The sequence below is a fragment of the Cimex lectularius genome, unplaced genomic scaffold (assembly GCF_000648675.2).
Source record: "Cimex lectularius strain Harlan isolate CLEC.00 unplaced genomic scaffold, Clec_2.1 scaffold225, whole genome shotgun sequence".
NCBI classification, from domain to species: domain Eukaryota; kingdom Metazoa; phylum Arthropoda; class Insecta; order Hemiptera; family Cimicidae; genus Cimex; species Cimex lectularius.
Window position 1 is genome coordinate 200,427 of NW_019392913.1, and position 25,235 is coordinate 225,661.

The following is a 25,235-nucleotide window of genomic DNA, read 5'->3' on the forward strand; positions in this document are numbered from 1 at the left end:
AAAATAAAGTTTTAAGCAGGTCATTGAAAACATACTAATCCATGCATTTCAGTATATACAGTTTTTATTAGCATTCCAAAACATACAGCAGGATTTCACTTCAACAGGATTTAACTAATTATACACAATTTTATGTTCAATTTTATATCAACGCACTAGACTTTTAAAGCATAAACCATTTTATTGCAAGACTTTTTTTTGTATTTTCTCAATTGAACATTATTATTTGTGTAAGAATTTGGTCATTCTTTACGTTTCAGGTCAGAGTAGCTGAGAACAGGGGTTTTCTCGACGGCACCCTCGAGTTTTCAAATTGGCTCAAATACATCCGAAGCACAAATAAGCCCGAGGAGACGAACGCAAGGGCTTTGCTCGTCGCTGGTCAGGTATGTAAATTCGACATTCATCTGTCACAGCCAAGGTTCAAGATTATTAGATGCGGTTTTACTACTAAACCTGTGTTCTGTGGAAGGCAAAATGGACACCGGCCTGCTGCAGGGGACGTAGAAAAATGGAAGAAGACCGACGATTCTCCCAGCCTTTTTATTCCACCGCGTAAAATTCTATATATTTTTGGTTATAAACACTTAAGAATCACGTGTCGAAAATTAGCTTATTTTAAAGGATTGACCTACAAATTTGGACAAATTACAGCGTTCCTTTTTCCATCCGGTCTCATTTTTTCAGAAAACGAACCACGCGATCCTTTCATTTGTCCCTTTTCTAGCAATTCGTAAAGATTTTGTTTATTTTTCTTGTTGTACATATTTTATTCACAATTGTGTGTAACTATGTGTTTTTTACCTCTGTAAGTACTTTTATTTTATTTTATCTTAATTATTTTTAGACTTGCCTGCTATTTTGTTTATTATTTTGATTTGATTTGCTCGATTTGGTGAAGTCGTAAAGTTTGGGGAGTAGATGTTTGGAGGGCGAGAAAAATTTATAACTCATTTCTTTTGTCTTTTCCAGGTCTATTACGAAATTCTCATAGAAATCAAAGCTGGTGAAGAGATCATCCTCGGACCCAAAGAGCCACTGCGGCCAGAGACAAAAGAGGAACCGAGAACTGGTAAGTGAATAACATTGTTCTATTTTCGTACAATTAACTTTTAATTCCATTTCCGTGTTCTAAAAAATAAATTAATTATGAATTTAAAAATATCAACAAACTTGATTTTGGTCCGCCTGTTCTTGCGGTAAAAACGGTGTACGAAGCACTTACCATTTAAATATTGTTAACATCTTTTTTTAAAGACATTTTTAAAACTTTTTTTTTAAATTACGTGAGATTATTTCTGGAACATTTGCCGTCCAGATTACTTAAATTATTTAATTTACTCTTTTCTGATCATTTTGGTTTGCCTTCGCAGAAATGCCTCGACAGATTTCTTTCTGATTCGCGTCATCTTCAGTGCTGTGTGATTTCTCGTTATTGATATCACACTTGCCCGATGATAGTGAAAAACCAAAATAATATTAAACGATCTAATTACTCTACAACTTTCATCATTCCACAGCCCCCAAAAGAAATCTTACTATCTATGTTTTCCTTTGATGAATTTTGGATAGGTATTCTATTTGTATCTATTTATTTCAATCTCAATTTTTGTACTTTATAGAAGGAGCAACAGGTAAAGTTCGACTTTATAACGTATTTAAAGCGTTTGACGAACACGTGTGTCATAAAATCAGTACATTACACTCGCGAAATCCGAAGAAAAGCTTTAGTTGAGCTTAATAAGGAAGCAATTGCTATTAAGTGAAATTGTGTACTTGCTCGAAAGAGGAACGTTCTGCTCTTAACAACGGCGAACGGTAAAATAGTATCCATCTCAAATTTATTGGAATTTGTAAAATCGTAAACTTTACCGCCTCTCCATTTACGAGTCTTTCTCCGCCGGATCGATTTTTACCCTTAATTAACACCCCGGCCCCGGGGGCCGTAAAATCCCTGGGCCCGGTTCGAATTAATATCGGAGCCATTACAATTATAAAGCAGGGCCCTGGAACGCCGGGGCTTTAATTATGAATGTCCCCGGGTGTCATGCAGAATGTCCACAATTAGAAGGGCTCCTCGTAAAGTTCTCGTAAAGATGTTCGCCACCCTCTCGGCACGTCCCCGCCATAACCGACATCCGCGCCCTTGCTTTATCTTTAAACGTGATTATTTTTTTAATTTCTAGCTTTTGTATTTAAATTTCTTGAACTTCTTATTTAGACCATTCCGAGCCGTCGGTGGATCGTTAAGCTCACCTTTACTCACTCTAACCCTTAAAATCCTTAGTCGCACGGAATTCAAGTTAATGCTGCTTGTACGCTTCTGAAAACATTTCGCGTCTTTGATCATAATAATTTCTAAATCATGCGCACTCATGTTATTTAACAACATTCCAATTAACTTCAAACGATATGTATTTTGAAGTGAATTAATACATTTATTACATCTTTATAACAAGTATATAGGACGATAATTTTGACTATTCTCGGAATTTTGTCCTGACAGACTTAGACTTTCTGCCATCTTCAGTAGTGGATTTGTAGACGAAAGTTAGAATTAAACCAACCAAAAGCCGAAAATCGTCCGATACCAAGAACTGCGAAAATAGATAGTTAGAGAAAGGATAGTTCTGCCAAAAAGCAGCTTACTGCAGTAATTCAGCTAAGGATGTAAAATATACTAAATTTAAATATTCATAGTTCGCAAAAAAATTAATATAAAACAAAACTTGGTTCTGTTACTGAGTTATATCCTCCGCCATATTCATCACGAGTAAGTCTACATATCTTTATTATTTTATTTTAATTTTTTTTTTTTTCAATTGGAAAGGATTTCAAGGATTTCGTCTTCAAAAATATACGCGATCAAAAGATGTTTTTGCGAACTTCAATTTTAGTATGTTTTAGAGACTACACTGCCTATTACAAAAATTAAAAAAAAAATTGAAATTCTTATTTTCTCAGCCTATTAAGTTACAGACTTAACGCTAAGTTTAATTTTTTAGAGACTTTTACTTGTCTTTTTTAAATGTTAGCTTCAGATATTCATCAAAAATTCAAAATTCCTGGGACATGTTAATATTGGCACTTTTTACGAAAAATTCAAATTGTCTGTGGCCTCAGACCTCAGGAAATCGAAAATTCTACCATATATGAACCTGTTGTTCCAGTGGTTAGAGATGGTTATTGCTCCAATACTCTATTGGAAGCCAAACCGCCACAAAATCTGTGAAATGTAAAGGAAAAGTTAAATTTCCGTAATGAGGTAGACAACTGGTAATCGACAGCAGAAGCATTCCACTGTCAAATGTCAAAGATTAAGGTAAGAAAAAGTACGAATTGTCGCTTCCCTGTTCACTTTTTTGAAAAAATCCTCGGAACAAAAGCTGTAGAGCGTAAAATTTGCGAAAACACGGCGGTTCAAAGTTTATTTAATCTTGAAAATCGGGAGAGAGAGTGATCGGCTTTTTTTCAAAAACCACGTTTTGCCTAAAAATTGCGAATAATTAATTCTTCAACGGTTGAAAAATCGGGCAAAGTGGAAAGTGACTAATTGAAAGTTGATTAAAATTTCCTACCGATTGATATAGGGCTCCGTTTCAGGACGATTTGCTGGTGCCACAGCTCAGTTTCCAAAAAAGTGCAAAAATTTTTGAATTTACTGATGAATGACTGAAACTAGGAAAACATTTCAAAAAGACATATCTTGTTCAGCGTAAAATTTTCTAAAATTTGAGACCTAGAGCAAGTCGGTGACTTAAAAGGCTGAGAAAATATGATTTCCAAATTTTGTCATTTCTTCTTATAGAAAACGAGGTGGTGGTTTTTTAATTGGCAGTGTAAGTCTCTAAAAACAGACTAAATTGAATCATACGAAGTTCGGAAAAAAATTGGTTTATTGCTTGAGCTAGGCCACGGGTCGGCAACCTGCGGCCCTTTGCAACTTTTTGCGCGGCCCGCCAAAGCCCAATATAATTTTAGGAAAAATCAACAATCTTAGAGCGTGAGCGTGCCGAAATGTGGCCAGTGACAAAAATGCGCGCTAACAGAAGCAAAGTGGGAAACCTATTTTACTGCGCAAGTTTAATCCCCACTTCCCATAATAATATTTATACTCGTATATGATATAAAAGCATTATTTAAGTTACCTTTGGATGTGCGGCCCGCATAAAAAATTTTATTTTGAAAATGGCCCGCCGTCCGAAAAAGGTTGCTGACCCCTGAGCTAGACTATCAGCCTTCACTCATCACGCGTGAACAATTAACATATTATAATTATCAAATATTCAAAGTTCACAAAAAATAAATACTTACTTCATTTACTTGAGTTAAACCATCGACTATTATTTTTCACGAGCAAATCCTCGTATATTAATTATTAAGGTGACTTGTTGTCTATTTTTACTTTAAAAGACTTCTTCCAAAATGCAAGTAAGCCTCTAAAACACACTAAATTCAAACACACAAAGTTTGCAACAAATTAAACATTTGGTTTTGTTGCGTGAGTTAGACCATGTTTTTATTCTTCATGAGTAAGTCTAAATATTTCAACTATTAAAGCAACTTTAATATTATTATTTTTTAAATAAAAAATACATCGAGAAAATACAGCTAAGGCCCTAAACACACTAAATTCAAACTTTTAAAGCTGGCCATTAAACAATTTGCATCTGTTGAATCATTGTTTTTATAGTCTTTATAAAGAGTTATTAAAATAGTTAGTGAATAATGATCAATGAATTATTATGAGACATTGTCCACATGTGCTTCTAACAATTTTAAATGTTTTGAGTGTCAAAGTTGATCTGTTTATTTATTATTTTTCGACGTTTGTACTAAATAACCTTTCGAAAATAGATGTATATTTACCTTTTAGCGACAAGTTTTAAAATATATTTTTGAAATTCGCGAGTATTCTTTTGTAAATACGCTGAGATAACTAAGGTGAAACAGTGATTTGTCTCAATAGGTGCAGGTCATAAAACCAAGTTTTAAGTTTTAATTAAACCCCGCCCCCGCCGGCTTAATGGACGATCGCCCAGAGGGGTGGAAGAGTTGATATAGTCAAATCTGTGACAGCCGAGGGGGTGACGTTTATAACTTGATAAATGTCCGGCGCGCAAGGAAGGAATCATTTACAAAAGGGGTAAATAACAATAAACAGGGTGCAAAACAAGCTGGCCTCCGGCGGGGGGCTGGGGTTGGGGTAAAAAAACCATTTAGACCCGATCACAATGCGCATTGTGACGTCTCCCCGATGATGTCTTCATCACGCCCACCGCAGATGCATTCAGGGGAATTAGCCTAGCGGAAAATACGTTTGACTCCGCAACACCAAAGCGTGCATGGTGAATGGGCTTTGATTACGCTATTATTCTTCATATACATAGATAAGAGTATTTAAATTTTTGATCGATAATATACTTAAAAGATAAAAAACGTATGCAATCCCTAAGCACATATATGGGATGGAAACCAATGCAAAGCAGCATATGTTTATGAAATCTGAATTTAAAAAAAAAATAATTCGCTGTCACGCTGCAATAAAAAAATCATGATGCGTTTCTGCTCTTCCGTGTACGTTAAAAAATTGATATTCGTCATAAATATGTGGTTTTTAATGACCGTTAGTCAATGATTATTTGGAGATCGTGAGATGCGGTCTGGCGTGACGTAGGTTTTTACAAAAACAATTTCTTTATCGTGTCAACGTTTCGATCTTTATTGAGATCATCTTCAGGGCCTGGGATTTATAAACATCTACACAGAAAACAAACACTCTGAGTGAGTACAAATACTTTGATTGAATCTAAAATTAAATTAATTTAAACAATGTTTATATATCTCAGGCCCTGAAGATGATCTCAATAAAGATCGAAACGTTGACACGATAAAGAAATTGTTTTTCTAAAAACCTACGTCACACCAGACCGCATCTCAGGATCTCCAAATAATCATTCATCGTAAAATAGAATGAGGCAAAAAATTGTGTGTAATACGCCTAAAAGAAAACAACAGAAATGGGATTTATCCAAAAATTGCGACATACTTCAAAATAATTCATAAGCCTGTGAGAAATAACTTGCCCCTTTGGGGATTGAAATCGAATCTAGAAATTTTATTCCACTCAGAAGAGATGTGTCAAATGTCTTTTTGACTTTCGAGGCCGTCCACGTCGAACAATGCTTAATTGCAAATATGACGAGAAGTACTAATTAATGCTAAAATTAGCAAACTAGATAATGTTTCGAAAACGATCCCGGGTCGATAATCCGACAAAAGGAGAAATTCTAATTAATTTCCTCCGTCAAGAACAAACATAAATTTGCAAACAATGTCCCAACTGTTGTAATGGAAGGCTGCTGCTTTCCGATTTGGAGAAAGATAGCGTAATAGTGGTAGTCTGAGGAGAGAGAACGACCTGCACGGTATGATTTTATTATTATTATTGCCCAACATCCATTAGGGAATCTGGTGAAGAATGACTATTATTTATTTTCCGCTTTGCAGCTAGATCACCCCTAAGCTTTTACTCTGACATTCTATCTTGAAAATATCCTTCTTTTTTTTTACTAGAAAAACAATTTGGGAAACACTATGATTTTTTTTATAATAACCGAGATAACGATGAAAAAAAGTTGAGTTTAAAAGTCTTCCAAACTCATTGCAGTAATTTTTTTATGTTCAATTATTATCAGGAACGACTGCAGTTCTCTATTAATAGAGTTGCAAAGTTGTGTGCTTTCCAGTCAAGTAGTTAGATTCCGACAAGATTGTAATTATGTGTGAATGGCTTTCTCGACAATTTTTAAAGCATGTGGAAACTTTAACATTGCCGATACTTGATGTTATGATAAACAGTTTTTATTATGAAAAACATGTGCCACTACGTACTATATGTGGGTTTAGTATTAATGTAATAACCGAGTATTCAATTACTTAATAAATTAATAAATGTATTACCCAATATTATGATTGCATCTTTCTAAAGTCAATATAATTTTTTCTATTTTTATTACGTTTTAAAATACGCGTGAAAGGCCTGAAAAGAAGGAAAATGCGCAGAAGGGGGAAAATGCTTTCGGCCGTTTGTCTGCCCATAAACCTCATTGTTTATATACATTACCTTTTAAATGTTATTAGGTTGCTTCGTGGAGATGCTGTTTTAGTCAAATATATTAAGAAAAATTAATTATATTTGCACTTTATTACGGTGTTTCACACAATTGTAACGAAAGCCCAGTAGGTGATGTTAGTAATCCGCCAAGGACCAAGTTTAATGATTTTTTGGTGCTAGATGAAATCATTTTTTACAAATTTAAGCAACCTTTTTAAATTTGGTTTTCTGTCTTTGTTGTGTACGGATTTCAAAGTTATTATCTAACTTTCAATTTATTAAGGTTTTTAGTTGAGATAAAAAGTCAGTGTCACGGGCGGGATTCGAACCCACGATTTTCGGCTTGATACGCCGCTGCTCTACTACTTGAGCTATCGTGACCTCGATCCACTCGGACACTAACTTCCCATCTCAACCCCACCTTTTGAATTTTTCCTCCATTTTGCAATTTTTCAATTGGCATTTATTATATAACAATCGATCTGTTATTTTAGTAAGGCGGGAAAATAACATGCAAGAGGCATGAAATAAGATTACATTATGTTATACAAAAAGTATATTATGTTATATAAAAAGCTAAAAAAGCCAAGGGACGGTGCCACTAAATTCGACCAACAGTGGTTTTTTCTTTTTTGTGGGAGATCGATTCGATTTAAGCATCCCTTAAAACTCTTACGTTCTTATAAGAATAAATAAACTGATATTTTTGGGCTGGATTAGACGGCATAAATTTTTTCACCCAATGTCCGGCGTTCCACTTGAAAATTAATAATTCATCAGCATTTAGTCCAAATTCAATGTTATTACAATCATTGTAAAGCTAAATAATTCTTCTTTTAGCCTGTGTTAACAACGATAAAATTACATTTTACATGTAGCCATAGAATGGTAATCATATTTATTGAAATCATAATTTGTAATGTAAATAGGTAGGTTTTTTATGGAAAGAATCAAAGTGGACATTTTTATTTCACACCACAAAAACTTCTGGATACAAATTTTTGAGAAAAACAAAATTGGAAAGTTTTTTTCTAATTATTCCTTTCCAAAATGCCCCCATTTTTGCGAAAATCGCAAAAATGATTATAACGATTGGATAGGAAAAATTATCCAAAATTTAGACTCTATGAAAACTCTTTTTCAATTAATAAATTAAAAATCTAAAAACCGAAGAAATAAAATAAAGTTGGAGATGCTTTTGTTGATTTTAACCTTGATTTTCTTACTTATATTGACAAAAATCAGAATATTGTTAACATAGACTGAGTTGTTCGGTAAGAAATAAATTGTCTTTTTCACTACAGCCGTTTATTTCGTCAGACGCGTTTCGGTCTAAAATAGATCATCTTCAGTGGCTTTTTAAAAATAAAGTGGTTTAACGGTTTGTTACATAGTTGTAAGTTTAACAGTTGTCTGGACATCTATGTACGTGGCGAGTAGCCTTGACAGACTCGCCTAGATATCCAATTTTAAACTTACAACTATGTAACAAACAATTAAAAAGTCACACAAAATGGTCTATATTAGACCAAAACGCGTCTGACGAAATAAACGCCTATTGTGAACAAAGACAATTTATTTCTTTTCAATCAACTTATTATGGAGTTCCACAAAATTAGGATGGATCTATCCCTAACCATCCCTAACTTTTCATAGGTTGTAATACGCTGATTTTGGATAAAATGAATATTTAAGCAGAATCCCGCTACACCGGAGAAAATAAATGCCTCCAGCTCATTCAGTTTGAAAATGTTTTTCGTTAACCACAATTTAAAAATAAATTAAATGACACGTTTAATTTTCTTAAAGAAAAAGTTCAGCTAAATTATATAAACGCACTATAACAGTTCTTTAAATTGGTTACTTTTCCTTGAGGCTGATCCGCGGGTTTGCCTGTTCGCTGCGCCGTTCAAAGCGCATTTGGTCCGTTCCCGATCCCGCAGATCATAGAAGGAGAAGATATTGCGTCTACTTGTTTACGTTTGGCTTTCATTTCCGACAATTGTTTATAGCTGTCCGTGACAGTAGGGTAAGACATAGGGATAAATTCAATTCTCGGCCTGGACAAGCACAGATTAGATTTATTTATTGCTTGTTCAGCGACAAACGACCTCCGTCGCCTTTTTCCGAACGTTTCTTTCACTCCTCTTTCTTTTTATTTTTTTACAACTCAGTTATCGATTTTTAAGAAAATCTCCGCCTCGGAAACCGATTCGGTAATGCGCGATAATAAGTTATTGAGGGTTCGCAGCACAATGGAGGGCGTGTTGACTGTTCCCATACGAGGGCAGATGTAACACATGACAGATTAGCTACGGATCTAATAAAGTATATCATAACAGGAGGGCAACCCTTTGTATAATAACCCTTTGTCCCGCTGGAAATCGTCACCGGGGATAATGTCTTTTTTAATAGAATCATATGTTAAACACGACGCTACCGTCCTGCGGTCTGCACACGCTGAGATTACCAATATTTTATGTGTTGGAGCGAGCCATTGTGATTTTTTTAACGGGTGATAAAGAACAAAGGGGGGGGGTGCGTCCGTCCAATACGTGAAATAAAATGAAATTTCTATGATAACCCCAAAAATCCCAAATCAAAGAAAACAGCCGAACTCAAATATCAATTTCGTCCTTAATTTTATCACCATTTAATTTAAATTTTTATCAATTTCTCACAATTTAGCATGCTTCCTAACGCGACTAAGATTCCAGTTCTTCCAATTTGTAGAATCAAAATTTTTAAAAATTTTAAACACTATTTTTCTGAAGTTTTCCCCAAAATATTCACATAGATAAAATTGATAATTATAATAAATACAAGACGCAATTTAAGGAAATGATTAATAGCTAGTATTTTTATTGGTTTAATTTATTTTCATTTTTTTTCAATATTAATTTTGTACACGAAATTTGAGATAAAAAGGTCAATGTCACGGGCGAGTAGTTGTACTCTGGCGCTCTAACCTCCTTCAAAGACGGTGGGTTCGAATCCCATCCGTGAAGTTTTTACCTCAAATTTTCCTTTTATCTCCTGTTTATATCAAATTTCGTGAATAAAAATAACAACATTAAATAAAACAACATCAGTTCAAATATATCTTGATCTCATCTGTCTCTCCAACTGTCACCCCTACAGGGCAAATATACTTTCGTTTTGTTTTCATTAGTAATTAGAATTAGAATTATATTTTATTCACCATGAGATATACATATGTACATAGTATATCATCTCCGTTAAGGTTACAATGTTAGGTTTGCCAAAATGTAAGGCTTAGATATCCTTTGACACTATAAAAGACATTTGTATATTTTTTCTATTATGACATTTATGAACTTATGGACATTTCTCTTACTGCGAGTGGCAACATATTGAAAATTCATTATATTTAGTGGTCTATTGACCAAATTACTTCTTTCACTTAATTAATCTTTTTATGTAAGGTTTTGGTTGAAAATTGAATATTGAAAGTTCTTATGGTGAAGAAAACGGTTACAATTAAATGTTTTTACTTATTGTCTATAGGGAACGACTTCCTTTAGTTGGCTATTAGTATTCACTGAGGTCACACCACAGACCCTTTTGTAACTTTTAAATTTTTTTCTTAAATATTTGATGTTAGTGTAAACAAACAAATCAAATATGGTCATTTCGTTAAATATTCAAAACACTGGCTTACAATGTTCTCTGTAGCTGGTATTGCAATATTAAGCGCAAAGACTTTTTTTTGTAAATTTAAAATATTCACAGCTTAGCTTTCTCCTCCACAGAATTTGGTCGTTACCGATCCTGGAGTGCCCATCCTCGATGTGTTGGTCCGTCAGATTCATGTTTTTAGTGTTTAATCTGCTTCTGTGTTCTGAAGCCATGTCTCTTTTCTAAGGCCATATCGGGGGTGTTAATGTGTGGATGTTCCCTCTGTTTGTGGGTGCCTTTGGTGGATTAAATTTCGTTTTTATAGTTTCGCTCATTTTTATTTGGAATTGGTATAATGTTTAGTAAATCATGTATTTGAATAGTCGTTGTGTATTTATGAGTTTTTCAGTGATGATTGTGTTATGTTTTCTTTAGTTCTGAGTTTTTAAGTAGGTTCACTTTTCAGCATAGTTTTATGTCGTGTAGTAGTTTCAAGCTTGTCCGTCTTGTTGCAGGTTCTTTGTACGTTGCTGTACGTATTTCTAGATGCTTTGTATCTGTATTATATTTTTCGTCTTGCCATTCCGGTGCAGTTGTCCCTGCCATTTTTGTTTTCTTTTGGCTCAAGATTCTGCTGTTTATATGTGATCACAGAGTTCAATTTAAATTTCGTACATGTGGAATAAACAAAACCTTATACAATAATGTGTCTGTTTTTGTCAAATTTTAAGATAATTATTTATTTCCGATAGGATGCTTTGAGGTTGTGGAATAGTTCATGAAAATAGCCCGCAAGACTATTTATATTTCGTAAAAACAAAGTTTGAAAAAATTATAATACCCTACGTGTTAAATATGTGTCCACGGATATCGTGCAATTCCGTACAAGTAAAACTAAAATGCTTTAGAAAATAAACGAAACGGCTTTTGTTTTGTTAAAATTTTTATTTTTCGAATTTTGTTACATTCTTAAAAATAACATTGACGGAAGAGGGGTAAATTCAGTGGAAGTACAACAGAAAAATGATAAAATTCTATCTCAAGCATTGGACATTTGAGAAAGAAGGCGTTTGGAAATTAAAACTCCGAGCTACTTCATGTTATGGTAATTCACACCCATATGCCAAGTGTATTGCTAAATTATCCTAGTTGATATTAAAAAAAAAATTGAGAAAAACGTTCCCAAGTTGACAGAAGTTAGGCAACGTATTATACATAACTCTCAACACGACACGCAAGAATGGCACAATTACACAGAAGACAAACACTTTGAGCCCTGAAGATGATCTCAATAAAGATCGAAACGTTGGCACGACAAAGAAAATGTTTTTCTGAAACATACATCACACCAGATCGCATCTCACGCTTTCTGAATAATTATACATAACCGAAATATGTAATTACACCTAACACATAGATTTGAAATGAGCATCGTCTGGACTCCAAGGTGATTATCTTGGACCTATATTGCTCAAGGAATGCAGATAGATTTAAAAAAAATTGTGCTTCCCTGGTTACACTCCAGGTTTTGAAAAGGGTTGACAATAAAACTCACGCGCTGATCCATTTTACAAGGCGCGTGATAAATGGTCGACTCATCAATCGCCGACGCTCCCTCTCTCGCGGGTCGGTTCGATCAATCATGTATCTATAGATATTGTTTGCCCGATGTTGATGTGTGGGGTCAGGGAGGAGAGGGCAGGTGACCGGAAGCCCTTCCGGCCGCGTGCCTGTCACTGATTTCACTCATAAAATTGTGACTTTCTCTAATGAGTCGGTTGTCAGGTGGTGAGACTGCACACCCGCTACGATTGATTCGTGTTTTTTACTGTCGTTACAAACGGCCGAGAGGGGGATTATATGGAATCACGCCTCACCCCTTTACGCATTGGCTTGACCGTGCGAACCTTTTTTCTTAAGCTCTAATTACCATTTTTTCAGTTTTTCATAATATATAAAATGATAAATTACGTTACTTTGCTGTATAACTGAGGATCCGATTGTGGCTTTTCTATCAACAGCTCTTTAAATATGTCTATATCATTCACTCCGTACAAAACCACACTATGTAGTATGCCATCTGTATCTGCCCTCTGAGAAGACACCTCTTCGTAATGGTATCCTACCAGATCCCTTTTGCCGCTTCTGCGAAATAAAAGAAGATACGGCAAAGCACTACCTCGCAGAGTGTGATAGGTATGCTAGGTCTAGATTTGAAATCTTTGAAGGAGAGGTCATCACCAAATCACTCCCCGAGATAAAATGGTCCAAAATCTTGGGGTTTGTGAACAAGTCCAAGAGGTTTATGCAAGACACGTGAGACGACCAAGTCCTGGACCTTTTAGGGTCTTGGTCGCCCACCCTGCATAATATATATAATATATATGCCATCTGTATAAGAAATGGTGCTGGTAGTACAAGAAGATACACAACGTCCTTTTAAAAGAACTTGCGCAAAATGGTCCCTAAAATAACCTTTAGATCCGGTGATATTGTAAGATTCGAATGTAACCACATGTGGTCTGCTCTGCCTAACCCTCGTGTACAACTGATTACTTGACTTGAACTTGAAACTTGAAGTAAACGCCTTCTGTACTGAGGCAAACGTTTTGATGCTTAGGGTCGTGAACTTTCTTAATGAAATTAGATTTTCCTTCGAAGCGTAAACAAACAATATCGAAGGGCGGGTATCAGTGCGTCAATTAGGTAATTTCACCCTCCATCTACAGGAGCCGCCCTCCGTGACGCGTTCACCGCGACATCTGCGCCCTCTCCGCCTCACACCTGCGGCCGATCGCTTGACCCGCCGGCCGGAAGTCAAACGGTCTCGTGGGGGGTTGAATTATGGAAAATCATAACGGAAATCATAGGGGGTGGACGTTTTGATTGGTAACCTGTCTCTACAAAATCCACAGTGATTCGGACTTATTCCTCATTAAATGGATGCTCAGGTGCTTTGAATATGGAAGGTCGAGTTGCTCGTCATTGAATATTGATTTCTTCTTGCGGTCTAGAGAGTGAATAATATAGTTTGGGGATGTCGTATCTTTTCTGATCTGTCTATCCTAAATGCTTCGATCAGCGTGATTTTTGTGAAGAGGAGTCTGTTTTACAAGGTCATGAGCGGTGGGACGCGAGTGACGGTGGTCCAGTTCTTCTAGTTGACAGAATCAAAAAATTTTAAAATAATTGAACACTATTTTTTGGGAGTTCTATTCTAGCATAACATAGATAAAATTGATAGTTTTACTATTTCGATCTTGGCAGAAGAAAACATAGTTTTCAAGAAATAAGTTCAGATTTATCTCAGATCGTCATTTCCACTGGTTAAATTCACTTTTGGTCGATTTTCATTTATAATTGTTATGGATTCCGGCGCACCTACCCTCTCTGTTGATCTGTCAGACGCGTTTTTCGCCATCTTTAGTGTTAGGTCTGTGCGATTTTTGTGGAGCAAGTCTTTGCTAAAAGGCCGTTAGTGGTGAGGTGGGTGTGTGTGTGTGTGTGTGTGTGTGTGTGTGTGTGTGTGTGTGTGTGTGTGTGTGTGTGTGTGTGTGTGTGTGTGTGTGTGCGTGCGTGCGTGCGTGTGCGTGTGTGTGTGTGCCTTTAGTGAGTTAAATCTAGGTTTTTTTTATTGTTCCTTACGGTCTTTGTAATTGTCGGCCCTTTTTCTTTTTAAGTTGTATAGTGTTTAGTAAATGATGTATGTGAATTGTTATTTTGTCTGTTTTTAGAGTTTTATAGAGTCAAAAGTATAATATTGGTACTGGTTTTCAAGTATGTTCATTTTTTGTCCTTTTTGAAACGCCCACAGATCGAAGAATATGTAGTTTGGGGTGCCATGCTTTTAATGGTGCTGTTCATCCCTATTGTTTCGAACTGGCTGGTATGTTTTGATCGTCATTGGTGATATTTTCTAAAGAACATAATAATAATGATTTATTACAACAAAATTTTGTCATATTTATAAATAACATAAACCATAGCATACTGTCACAAACACTTCTCAGAACATACACACAATTAACAAACTAATAAACAAAAGACCTACGTTTAACAACAACGAAACAACATGTCAAATTTAATAGTTCAAATGTTCCCATTCACAGGGAAAGGGACGTAGAGACATAAAAAATCCCACAGTTGGAGAATATCAATAAGATTAACCCGCTAGAAAAAATGGTATGTATAACATAAACTGTGAATACACCGTACAGACTGACGAGAAAATTAAGTACATATAGGAAGAACAATTCTTTCATAATTTTTGAAAGACGATATAAAATCAAACTTAACAACTCTCCGCACAGAAAAACACTAGAATACAGACATGCTTAAAATAAAAAAAGAAAACATAAGGAACATAGAAAAAGAGGAATAGAGAGAAAGAGAAACAGAGATAGAGAAAGGAAGAGAGAGAGAAAAAAAAGAGAGAGAGAGGGAGAGAGACAAAAAACCATATTAAAACTGCTATTAGTACAAAAAAGGTAACATATGAACACACTTCTAAACCTAGAAATATACAAAAATCTAAAAATGCAATTCAATGGTGACTTAGTACTAAGAAGCTCACAGCCCACGCAGCAGTGTAAATACGTTCTGCTTATATTGTGTCTCTAATTTTTTGTCGGTTGACGTAAATTAGATAAACAATCTTAAGTTATTGACAGAGCTATCACTCAGCAATTCAAAACGCGTCTGATATATCAAATCAGCGATGTTAAGGAGAATAGGATGTCAGAAGACTAAATTACATATTTATCTCACAAATAATTATTTTCTGAATCTCGTTTGGTCATTTTCGCTTAATTTGGTCTGTCGAGCCTCGCCGCTTTTGGCTAAAGTTTGATTGATGATAGCGAGAAGATGAAACGCACCAGATTGACGGAACCTTCGAAATAGGCAGGCCAAGATGGTGATGAACCGCAGATCGAACAGAGAAATCAATCCAAAAATTTTTGTTAGATTTTATAGTTATACCGAATCAAGAACAGTTCCTTACTGAAGATGGCGTAATGTCGGCATGTGAATGAGAAAGTGAACAANGTGTGTGTGTGTGCCTTTAGTGAGTTAAATCTAGGTTTTTTTTATTGTTCCTTACGGTCTTTGTAATTGTCGGCCCTTTTTCTTTTTAAGTTGTATAGTGTTTAGTAAATGATGTATGTGAATTGTTATTTTGTCTGTTTTTAGAGTTTTATAGAGTCAAAAGTATAATATTGGTACTGGTTTTCAAGTATGTTCATTTTTTGTCCTTTTTGAAACGCCCACAGATCGAAGAATATGTAGTTTGGGGTGCCATGCTTTTAATGGTGCTGTTCATCCCTATTGTTTCGAACTGGCTGGTATGTTTTGATCGTCATTGGTGATATTTTCTAAAGAACATAATAATAATGATTTATTACAACAGTAATTTTGTCATATTTGTAAATTTACTTTTACTCCCCCCCCCCAATTAAATACTTTTCATAAAGTTGTAAACCAAGCTGTATGACCAATTTCAACAATTTTAAAAAAGCATCTGCCAAACCATACTAACGCAACTTTGAGTCATTGAGGTCACTCATTGAGGTGCTCACTTATGTTGAATTAAGAATTTTTGAAAGGCAGAGCAGAGTTTTGGAAATTTTTGAATATTTATTGAATAGTAAAAAATGGTGTTTTAAAAGAGAGAGTAACTTCAAAACTTGCCAAACAAAACGCATTTCATTACAATACATATATCACCTTCTAAAGTACTACCAAACTTTTAATCCAAAGTATAGTACAAGTAAATCCCCATCATTTGACAAGAAAAAGACATCCAAGAGTTACATAATATATGAATTTGTTTTTAATTTTTTTTCTATTGTTAGTTATATCTGTAAATCAATTACAACGGTAGAAATGCTGTAATAACAAAACTGACATGAAAAACATATGAGGAGAACTCATCCAATAATGGCCACTTTTCCCATTTGCTTCATCACTACTCAGGGCATCACGTGGCTATCGACGTCTAAGTCCACGGGGAGGATTATCTGGGACATGTGTGGTGAGTAGTGACCGTTAGTCGATAATTATTCAGAAATCGTGAGATGCGGTCAGGTGTGATGTAGGTTTCAGAAAAATATTTTCTTTATCGTGCCAACGTTTCGATCTTTATTGAGATCATCTTCAGAGCTCAAACTGTTTGTCTTCTGAGTAATTGTGCCATTCTTGCGTGTCGTGTGGGCACTCTCAACACGACACGCAAGAATGGCAAAATTTCACATGAGAAGATGATCTCAATAAAGATCGAAACGTTGGAACGATAAAGAAAATGTTTTTCTGAAACCTACATCACAGCAGACCGCATCTCACGATTTCTGAATAATTATCTGGGACGTTAGTGGAACTGAGCAGACGGACCAAGGCATTGAGATGGATGAATAGGGATTGATGGAATGTTTTGTAATTGGGTTTCGCTACTTCTGGAAAAAAGTGAATATTAAGGTCTCGGTAAAGGGTGAGGTTTGATACATAATTCGGAGGGTTAACAATTTTTCTTGGACGTTTGTTTAGAATATTGGATGCGTCGGGAGTTGGAAAGCTTGGTTGACCCCCAGAGTTCTATACCATAAATCCACGTAGGATATGTGCCCACAAGTATACATTGTAGCGTCTGTTTAATTCGTTTCGTTTTAGTCTTGTATGCGGATTCCAATTAAGTCGTTTGTTCAGGTGGAATCGCAAGTAACGTACGTGTTCGACAGAGGGGTAGTGAAATCCGGTTAATGTAAACAGGTGGTCTCTTTCTCTACTTTGTTCTCCGTTTTTTTCTGAGTGTGAAGTTCATGTTTTGATCTTCGTTGAATTTACACATTTATTCTCCACATTTTGGACGTCGAGGCTCTGCAAATGGTTCTAAGGACAAAACTTTCGATAGGAAATTATCCTCCCAGAAGCTAGATGCAGTTTTTAATATATTAACGATTCTAGTATCAACAGGTACCACGGTAGGATTGGTCCAAATGGACGGCCAAATCACCTGTTGGCGGTTTCATATGGCACCTGACTTCGCTTGTGGCCGCTCGCCCGTGCCACAGGTGTTACAACCGTCTCAGGACCCTGACTCGGACATTTAACGGCAACGTATGGGAACGGAGAATATCACCACCATTTGCATATTAACGAAACCGAAAATGTTTCGTCGAGATGAAGGACATGACTTGTGTTGTATTTTGTTTTGTCTACTGACACTCGCTGACGTCAACTTGCGCTCATCCGACGATCGCCTTTTCAACACGCGCCGTTATTTGTCAGAGTGGAACGTCATTTTTCAAACTCCCGGCTTTAAATAAAAATGGAGTGTTTCGGTATATTTGGGAGAAATGTAGGAAAGCTCCTTTTTTAGCCTTTAATATCCGATCATCTCGGAATTGCGCTTTTTTTCTGTTCTTTATACCAACACTGTAGCTAGAGAAAACTAGTTGCAGAACAAACTGGTACTTTTTAGGTAAACCAAACTGTTCAAAAACAAAAAATATTTGAATGTTTCTATACTTTACTCGATAAATTTATTTTTACAATGTGTCTGCAGTAGTGTAAAAATTGAACATCAGATTATATGAGGAAATCAACTTTTGGTCATAAAGAATAATGTATTTTTCTTACGCATCATCATCAAATCAATAATTATTTAAATTGTTTTACTAAATGCTATAATGAACTAGTTTCTCTTCCTCCCTCTCTCTCTCTCTCTCTCTCACTCTCTCTCTCTCTCTCTCTCTCTCTCTCTTTCTCTTTCTCTTTCTCTCTCACTCTCTCCTCTTACCTTCTCTGTTTCTATTCTATCTCTTTCTCTACCGCTCTCTACACCTCTTTCTTTCTCTCTATTTTTATCCTCCTCTTACTGTCTCTCTCTCTCTCTCCCTCCTTTTCTCTTTTTTATCTATCTTTCTCTCTCTCACATTATATCACTTTCTCTATCCACATCATAGACCCAGAATGATAAAAGTTCAAAATTTAAATTAAAACATTTCAACCAAGTAATTAATCTTTATGTAAGGAATTGGTTGAGATAAAAAAGTCAGCCTTTTGAAAAATGGCAAAAAGGAGGGAAAATTCAAAAGGTGAGGTTGAGGTGGGAAGGTTAGTGTCCGAGTGGATCGAGGTCACGATAACTCAAGTGGTATAGCAGCGGCGTATTTAGCCGAAGGTCGTGGGTTCGAATCCCGTTCGTGACACTGACTTTTTTATCTCAACCAATATATAAAGATTGATAACCTTACATAAAGATTAATTAATTGAAAAAAGTTAATTGGTCAATCGGACCACGAACTCTAATTGATTTCATCCAATATTCTCATTGCATTGGGTTGATCAGAAAACCAATCAAAAACTTAAAGCAAAGAAAATAATAAATTCTGGCCTTTTTTTATCGTCTTTAGGCTTTTTCATTCTGCATTCATCTATAAAACCTTTTTGATCAATTTTGTGGTGTAGATTTCACAATTTTCAATTAACCAAAAAATAATTTTTTCGAACCGATAAACCATAAATGCGGGTGAGATCACACGTACAGAGCCAAGTGGAACAATTTTCGCTGCGTCAGTGAAATACGAGACCTTGCATTGTCATAGAGGACATCTATTTCCAGACATTAACCAACGCAGTCCGATTTTCTTTTATTTCAATCCGTGGAAATTTCGACCAAAACTTTACTACTATCAGCAGACCGAGTGTCGCTTAAAGCCGTTTCTTTGTAAAGCATCATAATGAATGGATTATTTATAATTGAAAATATAAATTACAAACCATCTGGTACATTTGACCATAAATAGAATCTTCGCCCAATACGCATTGATTGTATTCGTGCCTGACAAGCATTTTTCCCTTTCTGAAAATAAAACAGCATAAAGCAGCAAAAATTGAATTCAATGCAAAATTTTGCATATGATTGTATATTATTAAAGGGAAGATGATAATGAATTATACATAAATAAACGGCGTTACTGTTGAAAAATATCGATTGGGAAAAGATGATAAAATAATATTGGACCCTGGTAATTACACTAAGATTCAAGGATTTTTCTTCCATTCAAGAATATGGGAGCTTTCCTACTGAATTTGAAGACAAGAATCAAGCGAGAAGAAAACGTCAGATCGTTCAGACTATTCAAATTACACTCTGCCTATGAATTATTGATCGGTCAAAATACAAAGATCACTTGTTTTAAAGGATATGTCGCACCGTGGGAAGGAGTGAATAATGTATTTCATTGTAGACACGGCCTGACCCCGTTTCCGAAAGGAAAACAAATTGGAACAAACCGGCGCAATTTCGCCGCTTACACCTTTTCGAAATTGGAAGGGCCAACGGTCGACATCGTACGTTCCCAAGCACTGCACGGTAGTGCACCTTCCGACGTGGGAAGCTATGCTGCCAGTCAACCGGAGGCGTCATCTGCACGCTTTCTTTTACAGCTGTCGGTGCTGTACTGAGCTCAACGCCATTAATTTTTCCCCTGGTTCATATCGTGCGACTTCCTTCAAGAAGCCAACCACCGTGAAACCCATAACGCAGCAATTGTGTCATTTCTAAAACCGCCCATTAGTTTCCTCATATTTTCAATTAGACCGAAGGGACAAAGGGTGCTTTATTAAATGTTGAAGTTTTAAACTTCTTAAAAGTCCTACATATTAACAAGGCCCAGATATGGGATCCCAATCTTCACATTTTCCAGACGCTTGAGTTTTTCTTCAACTCTTGAAGTTGAACACGCATCCCTGAACACTAAGAGCGAGATTAATGTGATTTTTGATTTTCGATTAAAGGTGTAGCGTAGGTTATTGGGTATTTTTTTATAATTGACATGTTCGTATAATAAGCTGAATAATCTAGACAATTATACTTGAAAAAAGTATACTTAACCCCCCTAAGATTCGTGTTGTGTGAAGACGATTTCTACGAGAAAAAGCCAGAAATACTACAAATTGCGCTATATTAATTTAAATAACTATGAAAATGTAAAATAAAATTTATTTAGTAAGTATTTTTCAAATTAAATGCCTATGCGTCTTTCTCGCGCAGGCACAAATAACACGCGCTCACAACATATAAAACATGAGTAGGCTGATATGTTAAGAATTAGATAATTTCGTAAAATAAGTAATTAATGAAGCGACTTTGTATAGAATGTGTAAATCGTCCGATGTGAAACGATTTCGTCTAAACTTAATGCGGTGCCGTTAATTTTGTAGTGACATTAACACTGCACAAACCGGTGCCGAAACTCGGGTTCGGCTATCAATTAGCTACCACATATTTTTATGTAATCTTAAATTTTAATATTTTCAAGAGATTAATCATCTAAAAATAGCACATCAATAATAACAATGGGGCTTCAATAATTTCGACTACGAAGTCAATGATATGTTTACACCTATTAATAGAGCTTGTACTGCTTTATGTCCAATCGATGACGCCGTGGTTTCAAGGGCGCAGGGCCTCTAAAAACATTTATTCGACTGTACTTCACACTGTATGTCCCCAAACTGTGCCACTTGTGTCTGTAAGGAAGATCTGGTACAAGGGTTGATGGAATGTCCTGAATATGAAGATAGAAGGAAGGACTGGTTAGATAGAGTTTACTTTTTGCCGGGAATTGCTAGGCCTATTAATCATGTTACTGTTTGAGCATTTCAGAGATGCAGAAATTGAGGTTTGAAAAAGAGTGGATCTTCGCGGCGGGTTTTATGATTGTGGGTGCGGTAGCGGGTATCGCGGTGCGCCCGGTGTGGTTTCAACTGGTATTTCGATGTTCGTTGTTATCCTCGCCCTCAAGTGGGGAGACTGCCAAGAGTAAGAAACATGTCTGGCTAAAAGGTGCATCTCTCTCCTCCTGCTGCGGCGGGTGGTGCCGCTTGGGTGTGTTACTCGTTGCGTTTACTCGGTTGCTGGATCCGTCGAGCATCTAGATGATTACTATCAACACATGAGGCATGAGTAATGGAAATCCTCATCCCCAAAAAATCCAAATTTTGTATGTGAACTTTGAATTATAAAAGTGGTCCCTCGCGAACAGCTCACATTGCAAGAATCCACCATGCTTGCTGCCAATTCTGTAAAGACGTCAACACTGCAGATACAGGCGATGCAGAATTTGAGTACAGTCTATCGACGGGCATATGTTTTTATGGTTCTGACAAATCAGTGGTGTAAGATAGGGCATAAATAAACCACACACTAAAATATGCGAAAAGCCGAAAGATTTGGGCCGGCAAAAACTGTAAGACCAAACAAAAATATTTGTTATTATAAATATTCCTACTAAAATATGCAAAAGTTGGTCGATTTTTTAGGTCCGTCTACTGTCGCATTGGTATCAATATTATTCTAGTATAAGTAGTCACATTAAAAAATCGAAAAGTAAAAGTCATACATTCAGAGATACCTCCATGTTGTGGACCTGTACATTAGTTGGTACCGACAATCAGGATCAAACGGATCTGATCAAACGTTCATCATTCAGTAAACCCCAAGAAGTAATCCCATATTAATAACAATAGATAGCGAAATTTCTTCATGTTGCTTAAGGAGTGATGAACCTGACATTTTTTCGGTACCGATCATTTTGGTCTACCTATCCTCGCTGTGTTGGCCTTGTCAGAAGCGTTTTGTTATTTCGTCATCTTCAATGTTGTGTCTATGGATATTTCTGAAGTCAAGTAACACTGAAGATAGCGCAATGGCTATACGCGTTTGTATAATACAAAGTACTCTTTTTTTGATATTGGGCTTTTCTAATCATTTGGTCTCATTCTTGGAAGATTGGTTAGACAAACGAGTTTCGGAATTTCGCCATCTTAGGTGGTAACTACAAGACAACAATATTCTAGCGAGTATAGGGAAACCTAAACGTTCAGAAACAATCAAATTGCAGGGTTTTCACTCTACAGACCACAAACCTCAAGTAAAACCTCGTTTTAGAAAAAAATGATAATGTTTGAAAATGAATTAAAGAATTATTGCATAAGGCATTGTACATTCTTCTTTGAAATAATTAAGTTAATCAGCTTTATTGAAAATTAATTAAATGAACCAGAACAAAATAAAGATTATTGATTATCATGTAGAACAAGACAATCGCAAACCCATCTATTTTTCTTACATTTAAAACAGATATATTTGAGATATAAAAAAAATACAATAGCAATAGTGTTGAATATTTGACAAGAATTTTTCTATTTTGCGTTCTTTATACATTTTGAACCAAATAAGAAAATCTTACTTAGCGATTTCTTTAAATTGTGAGTTTTACCCATGTGGTCTGCGGGATGATGAACCTACAGATGGATCTTTACAGATCATCTTGGTCTGCCGGCATTTCGCCATCCTTAGAACTGGTCCTATGATCGGTGTGTGGCCCGAAAGGTTCAAGTCACACTGAATATCGAGAAATGACTCGTCTGCCAGACCTACTCAGCGAGAATAGGCTGGACCAAGGTGATAGGTACGGCCAAATTTCAATAACAATACAGTTTCAACAATTCTACGAATAAGTTATGATTTTATGATGCTCGTCCAGTTATTTGTTTGTGTACGTGCACGATGCCGTGTTCGTTTTGTATCCCGCCTGAATTCTTCTTTCAACGAATAACAGTTCGAAAGAATGTGATAGTCATGCCATCATCAAAAAAAAAAAAGCCACCAAGACATGACACAAGTTTGTAGGAATTATTTTTAAACCGTTTTTCTTAATTGGGAGAGATGCAAATTGGAAGCTCGGTACGTTACGTCGGTATGATTCAGTCTATCACCTGTTCGTACGGTACGCGTTACGCTCCAAGGCGGAAATCTGCCAGTTTCGGGGGTTGCTCAAAGAGAGACCCCATTGGCTGAAACGGCCTGAAGAGTGGGTGGAGGGGCCCGGCTGAGGGCATCCCACGGGGATGGACAGTCTTCAGCCGAGCATCGAACTCACCTGTTGTCTCTAGGTAAGACACGTTTATAAGTAAATCACAAATTTATGCAAATTTTACACACTACACGATTAAAAAAAAGTTTCGTTAACATCAGAAGTCATAGCTATAAATGTTTACATAAAAGTCATTATTATCAAGACCGTCAAGTAATATTTACAACGAGAGTTCTTCAAAATTTTGTAATAAAAGTACAGCATAAGATATTTTTTACTTATATTTTAATTTAAATTTTTTTAAAAATAAGCCATGAATAATACAGAAGCAACGTGACAGCCCATAAACGGTAAATCAAAACTTTACTTTAACTGTTTTACAATTCAAAAGTGTGTTAATTTTTGACAAACATAAAAAACGATTTTTTTAGTTTACATCATAGTCATTATTATTTCAGCTAAAAATCATAGAATTTATTCAGAAACTTTTATAGTGCTTAAGATTGTATTTTCCATCGTTTAGACGTCTTTTAAATATTTCAAATTTTAAAGATTAATACACTAGACAAAAAGCACAACAAACGATATCAGTGATTTTGAAAAAAAAATTTACTCCAAAGTCTTTACAAAAAAATAACATTTACTAGAAAACCTCGCAGCATATAGAATTATGTTGTGCATCATCTAACTCTAAATTTCACAAGTTACTTGACCAAACGAAATTTTTGTTTTGAGTAACACAAAAAACGATTTATTTGGTTGAGTCAGAAAATATTTATTTATTTAGTTATTACTTAGTAATTGGTCAATATAGCAAATAACATTCACTAAAAAAATTCTCTCTAAAAAATATTCATTTGGTAGATTAAATAAACATTATCTTATTTATTGAATATATAATATTGTATAGTCAATTTTCCTATTAAAATGTAAAAGTTAGTTGATTTTGATGTCAACGGTCATTCTGGTTCGTTTTTATCGATGTGTGTCACTATATATCCAAAAGTATACATCAATAATATTTTTGTCTGATACGTGGTAAAATTAAAACAATTGAAAAGTAAAAGTCATACTTTTGACTATAGTTCCGTGTTGTGGACATGTAATTTAGTACCGATAGTAAGGATCAAACTGATCTCAAATGATCAAACGTTCATCATCCCGTAAACCCCAAGAGGTAATCTCACAGCATAAATAGTAACACAGATTGTGAGATTTATTCGGTTTCTACAGGTGATGAACCTGAAATTTGGTCGTTACCGATCATTTTGATCCGATAATCCTGTCTTTTCCGACGCGTTTTGGCATTCGCCATTGATTGTCAGGGATATAAGTAACGGTAAATTAGCGAAAAGCTGAAACGCGTCTTACAGACAATGATCATTACAAAAATTATACAATTGAATAATTCATCTTAAGTCAATTTATTTTAAATTGTCACAATGTGAATTATAAAGTTGTACAATTTGAACTAAGTTTTTTGGCTTTCAAGCTTTAGCCCAAATTATCAACGGAAATGAAAATGTATTATCAGAATATGATGCACGTTATCAATGGAAAAACAGGCGGACCACCGTTATAAGCATCGACCAAGTTGCTGA

General features: G+C 35.6%; 1 protein-coding gene across 2 annotated transcripts in view; it reads left to right on the forward strand.

Annotated features, from left to right (window-relative positions):
• LOC106665084 (MDS1 and EVI1 complex locus protein EVI1-A) overlaps positions 1 to 25,235 on the forward strand; it is a 68,479-nt gene that overhangs the window by 29,540 nt on the left and 13,704 nt on the right. For both annotated transcript variants that reach the window (XM_014391277.2, XM_024229285.1), the window contains exons 3-4: positions 261 to 386; positions 973 to 1,072. In XM_014391277.2, coding sequence (XP_014246763.1) covers positions 261 to 386; positions 973 to 1,072 — 226 coding nt within the window. The remainder of the gene's footprint in view (positions 1 to 260; positions 387 to 972; positions 1,073 to 25,235) is intronic.